The 18,583-nt window shown below is 43.2% G+C and overlaps 1 protein-coding gene across 3 annotated transcripts in view; it reads right to left on the reverse strand.

The window, feature by feature from the left end:
* Positions 1 to 12,883, reverse strand: part of LOC121005898 — a 53,699-nt gene extending 40,816 nt beyond the window's left edge. The window contains exons 1-3 of one of the 3 annotated variants that reach the window (XM_040438708.1): positions 12,754 to 12,883; positions 9,065 to 9,122; positions 3,043 to 3,074 (exon numbers count right to left, since the gene is read on the reverse strand). In XM_040438708.1, coding sequence (XP_040294642.1) covers positions 3,043 to 3,074; positions 9,065 to 9,112 — 80 coding nt within the window. In that variant the 5' untranslated portion in view covers positions 9,113 to 9,122; positions 12,754 to 12,883. Of the gene's footprint in view, positions 1 to 3,042; positions 3,077 to 9,064; positions 9,123 to 12,753 lie in introns of all 3 variants that reach the window. The other 2 variants (XM_040438711.1, XM_040438712.1) reach the window with 2 other exon arrangements.
* Positions 12,884 to 18,583: the final 5,700 nt, after the last annotated feature.

Genomic DNA, 18,583 nt, shown 5'->3' on the forward strand with positions numbered 1-18,583 from the left:
CTCTACAGATTAACCAACAGAGTATCACGTGGGGGTCAAAAGCCAAAGGCATCCCACTCTACAGGTACCTGAATCGCTACAGAGTCTAGCTACCAGACTAACGCCAGGCGGCATTACCTCACGTCAGTGATGTAGGGGTGGGGCAGAGGCAATGGTGCTGATGGGGGAGTGGGGTCTCAGCCCAGGAAAGGCATGCTTGGGCTCTGCTGGAGGTCCGGCCTGGGCACTGAATGGGGGCTTTCCTGGGCACCGTTAAAATAAAATAACGCCCCTCTGGGCACCTTACTGTCTAATTTACATATCATATAAAGATTATTTTCGAAAGCTAGAAAATAAAAGCTACATCAGGGAAGGAGGTGTTATGTTCTACATGGCAATAGTTTTACTTTATTGGTGATAATCCATGTGACAGATTTCCTTTAATATAAATCAAAACACAGTTCGGAAAAGCATTAAAAATAATAATAATAATAATAATCTGTATTTATATAGCACCACCATATTCCGCAGTATTTTACAATTAAGAGGGTTCATGTACAAATCAAAAGACACCACAAAATTACAGGGAAGTAAACAACTAAAACACCAGGTGCCCTGCTCGCAATCTATGAGGGAATGGGGGTGACACAAAAGGTAAAATTGGTTGTTTTATAAAGCGGTCCAGCCACCTATGTACTAAAGAGAGTTGTGAAGGCCGAGCTGTGTGTACTAGTGCACTGGGTGAGGGGATTACTGTCAGAAGAAGGTGTTCAGTTATGGTTGGTAGAGGTGGGGGGTAAACGGGGAAGAGTCAGTTTACCAAACATGATAAGCCTGCCTGAAAAGATGTGTTTTTAAGGCACTTTTGAAGCTAAGGAAGTTGAGAATTAACCTGATTGTCCAGGGAAAGTGTGTTCCAGAGAGCAGGTGCAGCTCGAGAAATGTTTTGAAGATGGGAGTGAGGGGTACGAATTATGGAGGATGTTAGTCTTAGATAACTGGAAGAATGGAGAGCACCAGTCGGGTGGTAGATAGAAATGAAGGAGGAGATGTAGAAGGTGAAGCACTGTGGAGAGCTTTGTGGGTGAGAAGTTTGAATTGTATTCTGTGATGGATGGACAACCAGTGAAGTGACTGGCAGCAGGTGGAGGCATCAGTGTAGCGGGTGGATAGATCAGCCTGGCTGCTGCATTTAGGACAGAGTGAATGAGATGCTATGAAAGCTTATCTCCGGGGCATACTAATTCAACGTCCCACTTTAAGGCAAGGAGAGGCCAGCTTGGACAAGAATTGCAGCGTAGGAAACAGAAGGAATTTTTATTACAGAATTTGAGCATTTCAGCTGCAGACTATTGGAGAGAGGCGCAAGAGACACACATACATTTTAGAGTCGGCAAATAATAAGTAGGGATGAGTGAACTTCAAGTTTTGAAGTTCGGGTTGGGGTATTTGCTGAATTGTGTTATGGATTCCTATACCACGGACCATAATGCAATTCCATGACAGAATGCATAACGTAATGTCTTTAGAGGCTTTCTGTCATAATAGAAGTCTATGGCCAGCATAACGGACCCGACCGGTTTCCTTTATGCAGGAGTCCTTATGCATTCCATCATGGAATTGCGTTATGGCCCGTGGTAATGGAATCCATAATGCAATTCAGCACATACCAGAACTCAAACTTCAAAACTTGAAGTTCTCTCATCCCTACTAATAAGCAATGTTTTGCAAAGCAAACCTTCTTTGCAGTCTTGCACTGAAACTCGGCAGAACTCGGACCCCCGTCAATGTGATAATGATGACCTGAGGATAGGTCATCATTATCTTTATCCAAATAACCCCTTTAATGCCAGTTGACGTTCCTGATTTATCCTCTGATAACCTCCAGATACCCTTGGTTGGTTCCATTAAGTTTAAATATCTGGGTATCAATGTAACCACTTGTCTTGCAGATTATAATAAATTAAACCTTCTTCCACCCCTAGCTAAGAGTATCTGCAAATGTTTTATTGTATATTGTTATGTAATTTTATTTTATGTTATGCACAGGCCATTTATTCCAGCAGAGGAGGTAATGGTTGACAGGAACAGGATTAACCACCCTGTTCCTCCCCTCTTGGTAGGAGTGGGCTGGTCCTACTTACTGCCAGGAGGGGGAGTTCCTGAGTAGACAGCAAAGAGAGAGGAAGCACATGCGAGAGCTCCTACTCCTAGGGACCGTATCCAATTCTCCTGTGAGACCATCACTCCAGAGAGATCTTTAAAATACAGAACACTGCTTCCAGAGTGTCCATGTGCTAATACAGCAAAGTGATCAGCATAAATAACAGCTTTCTACACTGCTGAAGGTGAGGGACTACTGCTCAGACACCCATCACCTAGCTAACAACCAGGCCAGCCAAACATCAAGTCTCACAGTGGACACATATATCCACCTGCTAGTGTCATTTCACTGCCCCACAACCAGCCACCATAGTCTCTCATCTGGTTACAGAAATTGCACTTTGTAAATACTGTTGCTAGATGTGCCACAAGTTATCCTTTGCACTCAGTAAAGAAAGATGTTTGATGTTCTCCTATGTCTGCCTGATTCCTTCACATCACCTTTTCACTGCACTGAACCCCAGGGGGCAATGGCCTGAGGAAGTACACTGTGATACAACACCTCCTCAGGGCCCCTACCACTCCCATCCTCTGCATTGTTCCTCAGGGGCTTGCTGCAAATTAACCTCAAAACGGACAAGAATAGGACATGTTCTATTATTTTTACAGAACGGAGTTGCGGACATACAGAATAATTTCTGTTTTTTTGGCGGCCCCATTGAAATGAATGGTTCTGCATATGGGCTGCAAAAAAACTGAACGGACACGGAGAAAAAGTACGTTCATGTGCATGAGCCCTAACAGTCACAGGTAGATTTTCCTTTTGCCAGGGCACAGATTTAGTTGTCCTTGCTCTATATGTAGATACCCTGGCCAAGATGCTTGTTGGTATCCCCCGTACCCATCTCCCTGAGCATGTCCCACCAGACCCGGATACTTATGCCCCTTAAGAAAACATACCTTGCCTTCTTCTCTTCAGCAGTCAAATTATCCTGTAATAGAAAACATAAAAAGACAGCACAATGTTAGCGATAATGGCTTGAGGAGTCATAGTGGACACAGGTTCTGTAGCATTTCTGTAATATACTACTACTGGCAGCTCCTTCGACAGGGGTTTGCATCTTTTTACATATTCACGGTCTATACAGCCTCCACTAGCAAATATGGATCCAAGAGTTGATTATATGACATTAGAGAAACATTCAGTCCATAGGTTGTGTGTGACAGTCCCTCTTCAGGTGAATGGCAGTACCGGACACTGGTCAGTGGACAAGAGTGCTGGTTCTGGAGAAAGCCACCATGTTCTTCTAATGTCATACATATCCCTTTAACCTCTTCTCTACCCTAGACCTCCAATATTAACCACTTCAATACTCTAGGGCACTGGTTGGCATTGACTCCTTCAGTACACTAGACCCCCACCCCCCAATGGTCATTAACCTCTCCACTATCCTATACAACCAGCTAAGCTGGCATTAACCCCTTCACTGCCTTAGATCACCAGGGATCATTCCATTTTACCTTCATTAAAATTAAGCGGGGCCCCGCTTTAAAAAAAGCTGTTATTGCCAGATGAAGCCTCCTTTATACATACATTATAGCCTTCTATACCAGCTATTCCAGTAAATGGCGTTCCATGTAATATATGAATATTTATTATTTATTTTATTAATTTTACTCACTCACTTTACAGACATTAGCATCACACTGTCCCCAATGGGGCTCACAATCTAAGTTCTCTATCAGTATGTCTTTGGAGTGTGGAAGGAAACCGGAGGACTGGGAGGAAACCTACACAAACACATATGAATAGGCTGGGTCCACCAGAGCAGGGGCTGTTGTTACAGAGCGGCTCTCCAGATGGGCATATAGAGGGTGGTCCTGAGCAATGGACCCCCTTTTACAGGGTTTGTTATTCAGAGACATCTGAGTCTGAATTCTAGACAGTATCAAACTATTCATTTGGTTTCTGTATTTAAATAAAATATCTAGATGTCATGTGGCGCCATATAGCAATATTTCTTTAATGCTGTTTCAGTCATTGTAGAAATAACAGTGCCCCTGCCCACTAGCTGCAATGCAACTATACGCCCGGGCCCCTCACACTGATTCTACCTACCTGGCTCTCCGCGCCGCTCCTGGTCCCCGGAGGTGATGCTAGGGAGGCTCCTCCCTGTCACCGCCTGCAAGTGGCTGCCCTCCCCCCCTTCCCCGCCATTGGATGCTACTGGAATGCCTGCCAGCCCCATTGATTATACTGGGGTCCAGCGGAGATGTGGCCACTACCCGGCCAAATTTTACCGGAATACCTGACATTCCCATTGACAATAATAGGGCCCATTATAGTATATAAGATATATATAATATCATAGTCATACCCTGATATTGCAACCACATGCGTATTGTTCCCTTGATATTGCAGCCACATGTGTATTCTCCCCCTGATATTGCTGCCACGTATGTATTGTCCCCCTGATATTGCAGCCACATGTGTATTGTCCCCCTGATATTGCTGCCACATGTGTATTGTCCCCCTGATATTGTTGGCACATGTGTATTGTCCCCCTGATATTGTTGGCACATGTGTATTGTCCCCCTAATATTGCAGCCACATGTGTATTCTCCCCCTGATATTGCTGCCACGTATGTATTGTCCCCCTGATATTGCAGCCACATGCGTATTGTCCCCCTGATATTGTTGGCACATGCGTATTGTCCCCCTGTTATTGCTGCCACGTATGTATTGTCCCCCTGATATTGCAGCCACATGTGTATTGTCCCCCTGATATTGCTGCCACATGTGTATTGTCCCCCTGATATTGCAGCCACATGCGTATTGTCCCCCTGATATTGTTGGCAAATGCGTATTGTCCCCCTGATATTGTTGCCACATGCGTATTGTCCCCCTGATATTGTTGCCACATGCGTATTGTCCCCCTGATATTGCTGCCACAAGCGTATTGTCCCCCTGATATTGCTGCCACATGTGTATTGTCCCCCTGATATTGTTGCCACATGTGTATTGTCCCCCTGATATTGTTGCCACATGCGTATTGTCCCCCTGATATTGTTGCCACGTGCGTATTGTCCCCCTGATATTGTTGGCACGTGCGTATTGTCCCCCTGATATTGCTGCCACATGCGTATTGTCCCCCTGATATTGCTGCCACATGCGTATTGTCCCCCTGATATTGTTGCCACATGCGTATTGTCCCCCTGATATTGTTGGCACATGCGTATTGTTCCCTTGATATTGCAGCCACATGTGTATTCTCCCCCTGATATTGCTGCCACGTATGTATTGTCCCCCTGATATTGCAGCCACATGTGTATTGTCCCCCTGATATTGCTGCCACGTATGTATTGTCCCCCTGATATTACTGCCACATGCGTATTGTCCCCCTGATATTGCAGCCACATGCGTATTGTCCCCCTGATATTGTTGGCACATGCATATTGTCTCCCTTATATTGCAGCCACATGCGTATTGTCCCCCTGATATTGCAGCCACATGCGTATTGTTCCCTTGATATTGCAGCCACATGTGTATTCTCCCCCTGATATTGCTGCCACGTATGTATTGTCCCCCTGATATTGCTGCCACATGTGTATTGTCCCCCTGATATTGTTGGCACATGTGTATTGTCCCCCTGATATTGTTGGCACATGTGTATTGTCCCCCTGATATTGCAGCCACATGTGTATTCTCCCCCTGATATTGCTGCCACGTATGTATTGTCCCCCTGATATTGCAGCCACATGTGTATTGTCCCCCTGATATTGTTGGCACATGTGTATTGTCCCCCTGATATTGCAGCCACATGTGTATTCTCCCCCTGATATTGCTGCCAAGTATGTATTGTCCCCCTGATATTGCAGCCACATGTGTATTGTCCCCCTGATATTGCTGCCACATGTGTATTGTCCCCCCTATATTGCTGCCACATGTGTATTGTCCCCCTGATATTGCAGCCACATGCGTATTGTCCCCCTGATATTGTTGGCAAATGCGTATTGTCCCCCTGATATTGTTGCCACATGCGTATTGTCCCCCTGATATTGTTGCCACATGCGTATTGTCCCCCTGATATTGCTGCCACAAGCGTATTGTCCCCCTGATATTGCTGCCACATGTGTATTGTCCCCCTGATATTGTTGCCACATGTGTATTGTCCCCCTGATATTGTTGCCACATGCGTATTGTCCCCCTGATATTGCTGCCACGTGCGTATTGTCCCCCTGATATTGTTGGCACGTGCGTATTGTCCCCCTGATATTGCTGCCACATGCGTATTGTCCCCCTGATATTGCTGCCACATGCGTATTGTCCCCCTGATATTGTTGCCACATGCGTATTGTCCCCCTGATATTGTTGGCACATGCGTATTGTCCCCCTGATATTGTTGCCACATGCGTATTGTCCCCCTGATATTGTTGGCACATGCGTATTGTCCCCCTGTTATTGCTGCCACACGCGTATTGTCCCCCCGATATTGCTGCCACATGTGTATTGTCCCCCCGATATTGCAGCCACATGCGTATTGTCCCCCTGATATTGCAGCCATATGTGTATTGTCCCCCTGATATTGCTGCCACATGTGTATTGTCCCCCTGATATTGCTGCCACATGCATATTGTCCCCCTGATATTACTGCCACATGCGTATTGTCCCCCTGATATTGCTGCTACATGCGAATTGTCCCCCTGATATTGCTGCCACGTTTAATTATTATAGCTGTATCAGGTGGCTAAGATAGTAGATTAGAGGCTAAATAATCATGTGTAGTTTTAGATATATGTTTACTAAATTTCTAGGATGTCCGACAACCTGGAGGAGGAAGAGGAGGCCACTGGGGAGGGAACATCCACCACTATGGCAGTCCCTGCCCAACACCCTCACCTCAGCAGAGGTTCCAGAAGCTGGACCCTCTACTACAGCTGCTGGACACAGCCCCATACATATGGATCCTACCTTGGGCTCACGATTGGCCACCAGAAAAAATGGCTGGTGTGACTGCAGTTCAGGAGGTGGATAGTCACGTTCTAGATTATTTGCCCACAGTATTGCAGAGTCCTTCGACCTGTATGTCAGAAGTTTGGAGTAACCTCTCCTTCTTCTGCCTAAGGAAAGGTTTTGACAGACTCAGTCCGTATTTAGTATTATTTTGGAGGCTGCAACACCCTCAAATGACCCCACGGAAGTGTACACAAGGCACTTGTGTTTCCTCCAACTATCTGGATTAAGGACTGGAAACACGCCACTTGCTGCACAGTATACCAAAGGCATACTTAACATATCTTCTGGCCCTGCTGAGACAGTAGTTTAAAATTCAGCGCCTATCATCGAAACCTTGTTTTGGAAAGGAACGTATTAGGTTAAGTGATAGGGCCAATCCCTTGTCACCAACTGTTCCATAAGGCACAGGTGGTCCCGGAAAGGCGGTAAGATGACAAGGTTCAGGTAGGGCCGATCGGTTTGTCTGAAGCTGTTGACCCTTTCTGGAAGCCCTGAAGGTGCGAGCATCTGCAGAACTTCCATAGGCCCCGACAACCACAATTATAAACCTGTAGTTTGTCTCAGACAAAGCCAAAAAAGAAAAAAAAAAAAAGAAGAATAACTGGTTATAATTGTAACATCAGGACCCTGAGTGCGGTGTCTTTTTCACCCATACATGCTTCCCGTAAAGAGCACCAATACAGTTTGGAAACTGTTCATTAGGGTAGTGGATGTGAAGCAGCGCAATGCATAGAGTGCACTTGCGGGAGCAGAAACTGGCAAATAAAACTTCATATCTACACTAATCCAGATAATAAAAGCTCCACAGAAAGTATGTTTGTACTGCTCTCCAAGTACCTTGGAACCGAACCCGAGTTTGGTAAAAGTTTTTTTTACAGTAGAAATTAATTTATTAAGTTATTACGCAAAGTCTCGCGAGACTTCGCAAAGTAATAACTTCGGCTCATTGGAGCCAATGCATTCTAATACTGTATGGAGCACTCGCTTCATATAGTATTCAAACAAAGTTTTATGCGAATCGACTTCGGATGTTTCATCTAAAGTCGATTTGCTCCTCCCTAAAAATTTCAAATCACCCCCCTTTCTACAAAATGAAAATAAACAATAAAAAAATAAACATCATAGGCATGACCGCATGCAAAAATGCCCATACTATTAAAATATAAAAATATTTATCCCATACGACAAATGGCATAATGGAAAGAAACTTCAAAATTGCTGATACATTTTTTGTCAGTCCACTTCCCCCAAAAAATTTAGCTCTGTAGACATAAAAATAGAAAAGTTATAGGGGTCTTAATATCGTGATGCAAATAAAAAAAAAAAAAATTTCCAAAGTTTTTTATTTTTTCAGTATTAAACCGCAAGAAAAACTATAGAAATGTGGTATCATTGTAATCTTACTGACAAAGAAAATGAAAGTAACAGGTCAATTTTACCGCATAGGAAACATTGTAAAAACAAACCCCAGAAAACTGCGGCCAAAGTGTGTTTTTATTTATAAATCCACCCCATTAAAAAATTTTCAACGTTTTATGCAACCGTAAATAGTGCCATTAGAAAGTACAACTTGTCCTGCAAAAAACAAGCCCTCATACGGTCATGTGAGTGTAAAAATAAAAAAAAGTATGGCTCTGGGAATGCTGGGAGTAAAAAATGAAAACGGGATAAAACGAACCTTTAACAACGAAATACAGTGAAATCTGCAGGCAGTATGTTATGGACCAGTAGAAGCTGAGCAGATTGATATATAGTTTTAAGGAAAAAGATTCAGAAAAACTTGTAATTTATTCATTGAAATCTCTTCTTTTTACTGTACACAGTTGTCTTATTAGTTGCTTACACAGACAATTCTATCAATCAATTACTGTTAAAACTGGGAAGGGTTTTCACATATTTTTGGCCAAATTTTAATAGATAGACAGACAGACAGACACATTTCTGCCAACAGGAGGCACTACTTACCTTATCCTGTATTTTCTGATTTGACTCCTCTGACTTACGTCTGTCCATGATTGTTACTCTTGATAAAGAAAAACAGTAGGATATCAGGTAAGATACTATATATATATATATATATATATATATATATATATATATATACATATATATATATATATATATATATATAGAGAGAGAGAGAGAGAGAGAATACAATATAAACTTTTTCTATAGTGCCTTTAACATACATTACATTAATCAACAGTACAGTGTGCATACACTACTTCAGGCCATTATATCACTTGTATCGGGCATTTTTTAGCAGTTGTCCCATCTGTATGCTGTATCTCTAGTTTGTAGTTCTCCAGTTCTCCCAAAACTCCCATCCACTGTATACTGAAAGTAGAGGAGAATCTGCTTCATAACCTTCACTCAGTCAAAAGCAGCCCCAGGATCATGAAGAACATTACAGAAAAGTACTGACCTTTACGGATGTAAACAAAGTACTTGTACTGAGAGAAAGAGACTGTCTATTCTGTAGGTGCAGTCTATTTGTGTGTCTCTCAAGTCTCAATCAGCTCCTGCTCACTCTTCCCTCCTGCCCTTTCCAGAGACTTCTATTAACATTGTAGTGCCCTGGAGCAGGGGTACTTTAAACTCTGCACATTTGTGGACATGTGCTGCTATTTCCCCTGTGCAAAGTCATTAACTACTTACTTTATTTCACTTTAGAAGGTTAACTTTCATTGACCTAGACCAGTGATGATGAACCTTTTAGAGTCTGAGTGCTCAAACTGCAACCCAAAACCCACTTATTTATCGCAAAGTGCCAACACAGCAATTTAACCTGAATACCAATATAGTATATCTTCCATGCACCTTATCATTTAGCTATAATAGCCTGCCTACATTCATTGCGCTGCCTGTGCTGTTCATAGTGCGCCCTGCGCTGATGAATGCAGGTAAAGTCTAAGCAATATTGGTACACCATAGACTTTTTCCAGGGTGCAGGTCCCCACAGAGAGGACTCTAAGTGCCACCTCTGGCACCCGTGCCATAAATTCGCCACCACTGACCTATACTGTGTAACTGCATTTTATATGTTTGTTGTAATATACAGTATATCCTGTTCATTTGCACAGCACTGTGGAAAGGGTTAATGAACACTGACAGGCCTTTAGGACTTTCTAGCGAATGAGAAGCGGGTAATTTTTCACAGTACCATAAGGTTTAAAGAAGAGCAATGAGCATGTTTTGGAGGGAAGAAGCCAGTCTTGTTTACCACCAAAACCAGACAGATTGACCTTTTGAATGCCAGATGCTGCTATGGTGTTATATCTGAAAAACTGTTTTTATCTGGAAAAAAATCAGTATCGTTGCCATTAACCATTACTGAAGTTCTAATGCAAGTCTATGAGAGATGGGAGTTATAACATTGTATTTGTTTGTGCTGAGTTTCTCCACTCCACCTCTCCCACTAGAAGGTTCTAGTTCAGGCTGTATATAAGGAGAGCAGTCAGAGCCCTAGTGAAGTCAGGAAACAGTGCTTAGAAGAGGAGACTCTGTCAGACTATTGAGTGACCAGAAGAAGACACTGAGACAGAGATACTCTGCCACAAATCGTGAGCCTCCTGTTTATCTACATGGTATTAGCCTTCTGAGAGTGAGAGCAGCAAACCGTTCTTCTGCCAGGGAGGAGACTGGAGAAGCCAGTCCTATGCCTCACCTGTATTGTTTTGCACCTGAATTCCTCCAGTACAGAAGCATACTGGTAAACTGCAGACCCTGACTCTCTGGATTTATTTCCCAATGGGGTGCACCATGCCTTACCATCCCTTCCGGAGAGCAGCAACAGGTGGTGACACCTTAACAGTGTCCAGGGGACCCAGCATTGCGTTGGGGCTACCTCAAACCCAGCCACTGCAACAATACCTCTGTGAGCTGGCCCACCTGGAGAAAGGGATTCAGCAGAAATTCTAGAAAGAATGTTAAAGGGGTTTTCCGAGATTTTAATACTGATGACCTATCCTCAGGATAGGTCATCAGTATCTCATCGGTGGGGGTCCAAAATCCAGGACCTCCGCCGATCAGCTGTTTAAGAAGGCAGCGGCACTCGCAGTAGCAGCTCAGCCCCATAGAAGTAAATAGGGCTGAGCACGATACCAATCACAGCCGTTATACAATGTACGGTACTGTGCTTGCCGAGCACGGAGAAAGCCGTGGTGCTCACAGGAACGCCAGTGCCTTATCAGGCAGCTGATCGGCGGGGGTCCCAGATGTCAGACCCCCACTGATCAGATACTGATGACCTATCCTGAGGACAGGTCATCAGTATTAAAATCTCAGAAAACCCTTTCAATGAAGGGATGACAGCTGATAACAGGAGATCAAGACATGTTTCCCTGATTAGAAATAGTACAAAGTTTTTTTTATAGTAGTTTGTACTGTTGATGTATGCAGTTTTGTGAAAAGTTTGACAATTTAAAGGGAGTCTTTCACCTAAAATCACCATTATAGAACACTAACATCAGGATCTCCATTACAATCCCCATATTAGAATGCTACCTTTAATATTGCTGTCCATTGCCGATTTTCTCAGAAAATCGCTTTTATTCAATATGATAATTAGCTTCTATAGGTGCCCAGGGGCGGCGTTCATGCGGCCGGTGCCCATGCTCCTCGGAGCTTTTCATACCAAACCCCTCCCCTTTCTCCCCTCTGGCCCGCCCTAGGTTCTTCTGATTTACCTCCTCCCTTCAGTGGGAAATCCCAGCTAGTTTGGGATGTACGGGCCGGCGCATGCGCATTAAACGCTCCGGTGCCTCTGCCCATAATAGGTAATGCTGTGCGCAGGAGTGAAGATTCTGTTGAACGGCGCACCTATAGAAGCTAATTATCATATTGACTAAAAGCGTTTTTCTGAGAAAATCGGCGATGGACAGCAATATGGAAGGTAGCATTCTAATATAGGGAATGTGATGGAGATCCTGATGTTAGTGTTCTATAATGGGGATTTTAGGTGAAAGACTCCCTTTAAAGAGGACCTTTCACTACAATAAAAAATCTAAACTAAGTATACAGACATGGAGAGCGGCGCCGCTCTGTTCTCCCGGTATAGGTTCCGGTATCTTTATATTTTCCACTCAGCTGGGTGGAGCCTGCCGGCGTCTCCTTCTCCCAGGCTGTAGCGCTGGCCAATCGCAGCGCTCAGCTCATAGCCTGAGAGGTTTTTTTTTCTCTCAGGCTATGAGCTGAGCGCTGCGATTGGCCAGCGCTACAGCCTGGGAGAAGGAAACGCCGGCAGTCTCCACCCAGTTCAGCCGAAAATATGAAGATACCGGAGCCTATACCGGGAGAACGGAGCGGCGCCCAGGGATAATAGTAAGTGCAGGGAGATCCCTGGGCGCCACTCTCCATGTCTGTATGCTTAGTTTAGATATTTTATTGTAGTGAAAGGTCCCCTTTAAGCTACAAGTTAAAATCAAAGTGGTTAGACTAGCAATATGCAGATCACTTGTCAACTGGTATCTCTTCTTTTAATGCACTCTTGCCTACTAACCCCCCCCCCCCCCCACACACACACACACACACATAAGAAAACACCCAATAAAAGTTGATGAAGTTCAGCAGAACTTTCACGTAAATGCTTTTAGGAAGTCACTGAAGACATTTTTGCCCAAATGCTGCTCATTACATTACATTATATCTTTTACCTTCACTCTAGTCTACAAGCCTCCGGTCCACCGGTATTCTTTTCAGACACTCCGGGCTGATGCCAGTAAATGAATGCACTTCTAGTGAAATTGAAACTGAAATTCTAGGCAGCTGGGAGGGATCGCACAAAGTAACAGGAGCTCAAAGAGGAAGAGGGAGTGGTAGTTATTCACTGTACCTCCCAAGCAAGCCAGAGTCCTAGCTAGAACCTATACATACCAATGACTTGTGCAGAGGATTTACGCCATTGTACATGCTGTTTTTCAGATACCTCTGTGCCCCATAATAGCTATGATAGCCATATTTGGTTACTTATTGCCCTTGTCTCAAAGCCATGCCTTCCTCATATATGACCATGCTGCTTCTGCCCTCTGGTAGTGTAATTCTAAGGCTACTTTCACATCTGCATTTTCCTTTCTGGTTTTGAGATCCGGCAAAGGATCTCAAAACCGAAGGAAAACACTTCAGTTTTGTCCCCATTCATCGTCAATGGGGATAAAACTGAAGAGACTAGAACGGAGCACACCAGAATGCATTCTGTTCCGTTTGGTTGAATTTCCATGCTAGACACAAAACTGCTGCAAGCAGCATGGGAAATCAAACATGCCATATCCGGCATCAAAAACCATGTAAGTCAATGGTGCCGGATCTGTTTTTTTCTGACACGAAAAAACTGGATCCTGCACCCATTGACTTACAATGGTATGGTAATTTTTTATATAATACGGCCGGATCCATTCTGAATGAATGCAGCTAGTTGTAGTATTGAAACGTATGTGTTTTTCTCCGGTTTTGAGATCTACTGCCGGATTTCAAAAGCGGAAAGGAAAACACAGATGTGAAAGTAGCCTTAGCCATCTAGGAGTGACTAAGGCCCACACAATACCTCTCAATTTTGAAAGAATGGAAAGTGGGGAAAAATTCTTGCGATCTGCTTACATGGCGTGTCAGTTTTTGTTTATATTGAGCAAACTTCTAATCCCACCCAACCCATCCATATGTGCTGTGGGGATTTGCTCTGGTAGACAGGTTAGCGGACGCAATATAGAGGCAAGGAGCCAGGTTGTAAATTAAACTTCAGTGTTTTATTCACACTCAGCAGAATATAACAGTCTTGGTGCTTGTTCACACACAGCAAAAACAAAACAATGTTCACCTGGCATCCTAGGTGTCAGTTCACACCTGGCTGAATGCTCAGCCACAGAAAAGTTCACTGGCAGTCTTCCAGGCGGCCTGCATGCCTGTTTGCAGTCTTCAGCCTAGAGGACTCCACAGCTTTACTGTCAGATGGAGGTAAAATCCACACTACCTTATACACTGCGTGCAGAATTATTAGGCAAATGAGTATTTTGACCACATCATCCTCTTTATGCATGTTGTCTTACTCCAAGCTGTATAGGCTCGAAAGCCTACTACCAATTAAGCATATTAGGTGATGTGCATCTCTGTAATGAGAAGGGGTGTGGTCTAATGACATCAACACCCTATATTAGGTGTGCATAATTATTAGGCAACTTCCTTTCCTTTGGCAAAATGGGTCAAAAGAAGGACTTGACAGGCTCAGAAAAGTCAAAAATAGAGAGATATCTTGCAGAGGGATGCAGCACTCTTAAAATTGCAAAGCTTCTGAAGCGTGATCATCGAACAATCAAGCGTTTCATTCAAAATAGTCAACAGGGTCGCAAGAAGCGTGTGGAAAAACCAAGGCGCAAAATAACTGCCCATGAACTGAGAAAAGTCAAGCGTGCAGCTGCCAAGATGCCACTTGCCACCAGTTTGGCCATATTTCAGAGCTGCAACATCACTGGAGTGCCCAAAAGCACAAGGTGTGCAATACTCAGAGACATGGCCAAGGTAAGAAAGGCTGAAAGACGACCACCACTGAACAAGACACACAAGCTGAAACGTCAAGACTGGGCCAAGAAATATCTCAAGACTGATTTTTCTAAGGTTTTATGGACTGATGAAATGAGAGTGAGTCTTGATGGGCCAGATGGATGGGCCCGTGGCTGGATTGGTAAAGGGCAGAGAGCTCCAGTCCGACTCAGACCCCAGCAAGGTGGAGGTGGAGTACTGGTTTGGGCTGGTATCATCAAAGATGAGCTTGTGGGGCCTTTTCGGGTTGAGGATGGAGTCAAGCTCAACTCCCAGTCCTACTGCCAGTTTCTGGAAGACACCTTCTTCAAGCAGTGGTACAGGAAGAAGTCTGCATCCTTCAAGAAAAACATGATTTTCATGCAGGACAATGCTCCATCACACGTGTCCAAGTACTCCACAGCGTGGCTGGCAAGAAAGGGTATAAAAGAAGAAAATCTAATGACATGGCCTCCTTGTTCACCTGATCTGAACCCCATTGAGAACCTGTGGTCCATCATCAAATGTGAGATTTACAAGGAGGGAAAACAGTACACCTCTCTGAACAGTGTCTGGGAGGCTGTGGTTGCTGCTGCACGCAATGTTGATGGTGAACAGATCAAAACACTGACAGAATCCATGGATGGCAGGCTTTTGAGTGTCCTTGCAAAGAAAGGTGGCTATATTGGTCACTGATTTGTTTTTGAATGTCAGAAATGTATATTTGTGAATGTTGAGATGTTATATTGGTTTCACTGGTAAAAATAAATAATTGAAATGGGTATATATTTGTTTTTTGTTAAGTTGCCTAATAATTATGCACAGTAATAGTCACCTGCACACACAGATATCCCCCTAAAATAGCTAAAACTAAAAACAAACTAAAAACTACTTCCAAAAATATTCAGCTTTGATATTAATGAGTTTTTTGGGTTCATTGAGAACATGGTTGTTGTTCAATAATAAAATTAATCCTCAAAAATACAACTTGCCTAATAATTCTGCACTCCCTGTAGTGCTCACTGCTTTAAAGCCACCCAGCACTTTGGCTACTCCCGGTAAAAGCCATCCTGGATCATCTTTACAGCCATCCTAAACAGCTGAAGTGTCAGACATTTGATAAAAAAACGTCTCTTACCTCACCAAGGCCAGGAACCTCGGTGACACGTACCGACCATCAATGACGGCCCCTTGTTCCTTCCTACAGTTGGTAGAATTTTGCAACCTCCCTGTGCATATTGATGCATAAATAATTATGTTTAAACATATTTTATCGAAATAAATTTTCAGAGGAAATCATAGTACATTAACCACCTCAGCCCCCTTAGCTTAAACACCCTTAATGACCAGGCCACTTTTTACACTTCTGACCTACACTACTTTAACCGTTTATTGCTCGGTCATGCAACTTACCACCCAAATGAATTTTACCTCCTTTTCTTCTCACTAATAGAGCTTTCATTTGGTGGTATTTCATTGCTGCTGACATTTTTACTTTTTTTGTTATTAATCGAAATTTAACAATTTCTTTGCAAAAAAATGACATTTTTTGCACTTTCAGTTGTAAAATTTTGCAAAAAAAACAACATCCATATATAAATTTTTCTCTAAATTTATTGTTCTACATGTCTTTGATAAAAAAAAATGTTTGGGTAAAAAAAAAATGGTTTGGGTAAAAGTTATAGCGTTTACAAACTATGGTACAAAAATGTGAATTTCCGCTTTTTGAAGCAGCTCTGACTTTCTGAGCACCTGTCATGTTTTCTGAGGTTCTACAATGGCCAGACAGTACAAACACCCCACAAATGACCCCATTTCGGAAAGTAGGCACCCTAAGGTATTCGCTGATGGGCATAGTGAGTTCATAGAACTTTTTATTTTTTGTCACAAGTTAGCGAAAAATTATGATTTTATATTTATTTATTTTTTTCTTACAAAGTCTCATATTCCACTAACTTGTGACAAAAAATAAAAAGTTCCATGAACTCACTATGCCCATCACGAAATACCTTGGGGTGCTCTTTGGAATGTGGGCCCCTTTGCCCACCTAGGCTGCAAAAAAGTATCACACATGTGCTATTGCCGTATTCAGGAGAAGTTGGGCAATGTGTTTTGGGGTGTCATTTTACATATACCCATGCTGGGTGAGAGAAATATCTTGGCAAAAGACAACTTTTCCCATTTTTTTATACAAAGTTGGCATTTGACCAAGATATTTATCTCACCCAGCATGGGTATATGTAAAATGACACCCCAAAACACATTGCCCAACTTCTCCTGAGTACGGCGATACCACATGTGTGACACTTTTTTGCAGCCTAGGTGGGCAAAGGGGCCCACATTTCAAAGAGCACCTTTAGGATTTCACAGGTCATTTACCTACTTACCACACATTAGGGCCCCTAGAATGCCAGGGCAGTATAACTACCCCACAAGTGACCCCATTTTGAAAAAGAATGCACCCCAAGGTATTCCGTAAGGGGCATGGCGAGTTCCTAGAATTTTTTATTTTTTGTCACAAGTTAGCGGAAAATGATGATTTTTTTTAAAAAAAATTTTTCTTACAAAGTCTCATATTCCACTAACTTGTGACAAAAAATAAAAACTTCCATGAACTCACTATGCCCATCACGAAACACCTGGGGGTGTCTTCTTTCCAAAATGGGGTCACTTGTGGGGTAGTTATACTGCCCTGGCATTTTAGGGGCCCGAATGCGTGAGAAGTAGTTTGAAATCAAAATCTGTAAAAAATGGCCGGTGAAATCTAAAAAGGTGCTCTTTGGAATGTGGGCCCCTTTGCCCACCTAGGCTGCAAAAAAGTGTCACACATCTGGTATTGCCGTACTCAGGAGAAGTTGGGCAATGTGTTTTGGGGTGTCATTTTACATATACCCATGCTGGGTGAGATAAATATCTTGGTCAAATGCCAACTTTGTATAAAAAAATGGGAAAAGTTGTCTTTTGCCAAGATATTTCTCTCACCCAGCATGGGTATATGTAAAAAGACACCCCAAAACACATTGCCCAACTTCTCCTGAGTACGGTGATACCAGATGTGTGACACTTTTTTGCAGCCTAGGTGGGCAAAGGGGCCCACATTCCAAAGAGCACCTTTTGGATTTCACCGGCCATTTTTTACAGATTTTTATTTCAAACCACTACTCACGCATTCGGACCCCTAAAATGCCAGGGCAGTATAACTACCCCTCAAGTGACCCCATTTTGGAAAGAAGACACCCCAAGGTATTTCGTGATGGGCATAGTGAGTTCATGGAAGTTTTTATTTTTAGTGGAATATGAGACTTTGTAAGGAAAAAAAAAAAAAAAAATCATCATTTTCCGCTAACTTGTGACAAAAAATTCTAGGAACTCGCCATGCCCCTCACGGAATACCTTGGGGTGTCTTCTTTCCAAAATGGGGTCACTTGTGGGGTAGTTATACTGCCCTGGCATTCTAGGGGCCCTAATGTGTGGTAAGTAGGTAAATGACCTGTGAAATCCTAAAGGTGCTCTTTGGAATGTGGGCCCCTTTGCCCACCTAGGCTGCAAAAAAGTGTCACACATGTGGTATCGCCGTATTCAGGAGAAATTGGGCAATGTGTTTTGGGGTGTCTTTTTACATATACTCATGCTGGGTGAGAGAAATATTTCGGCAAAAGACAACTTTTCCCATTTTTTATACAAAGTTGGCATTTGACCAAGATATTTATCTCACCCAGCATGGGTATATGTAAAATGACACCCCAAAACACATTGCCCAACTTCTCCTGAGTACGGCGATACCAGATGTGTGACACTTTTTTGCAGCCTAGATGCGCAAAGGGGCCCACATTCCTTTTATGAGGGCATTTTTAGACATTTGGATCCCAGACTTCTTCTCACGCTTTAGGGCCCCTAAAATGCCAGGGCAGTATAAATACCCCACATGTGACCCCATTTTGGAAAGAAGACACCCCAAGGTATTCAATGAGGGGC

This window comes from Bufo bufo, chromosome 6 (genome assembly GCF_905171765.1).
Source record: "Bufo bufo chromosome 6, aBufBuf1.1, whole genome shotgun sequence".
NCBI lineage: Eukaryota > Metazoa > Chordata > Amphibia > Anura > Bufonidae > Bufo > Bufo bufo.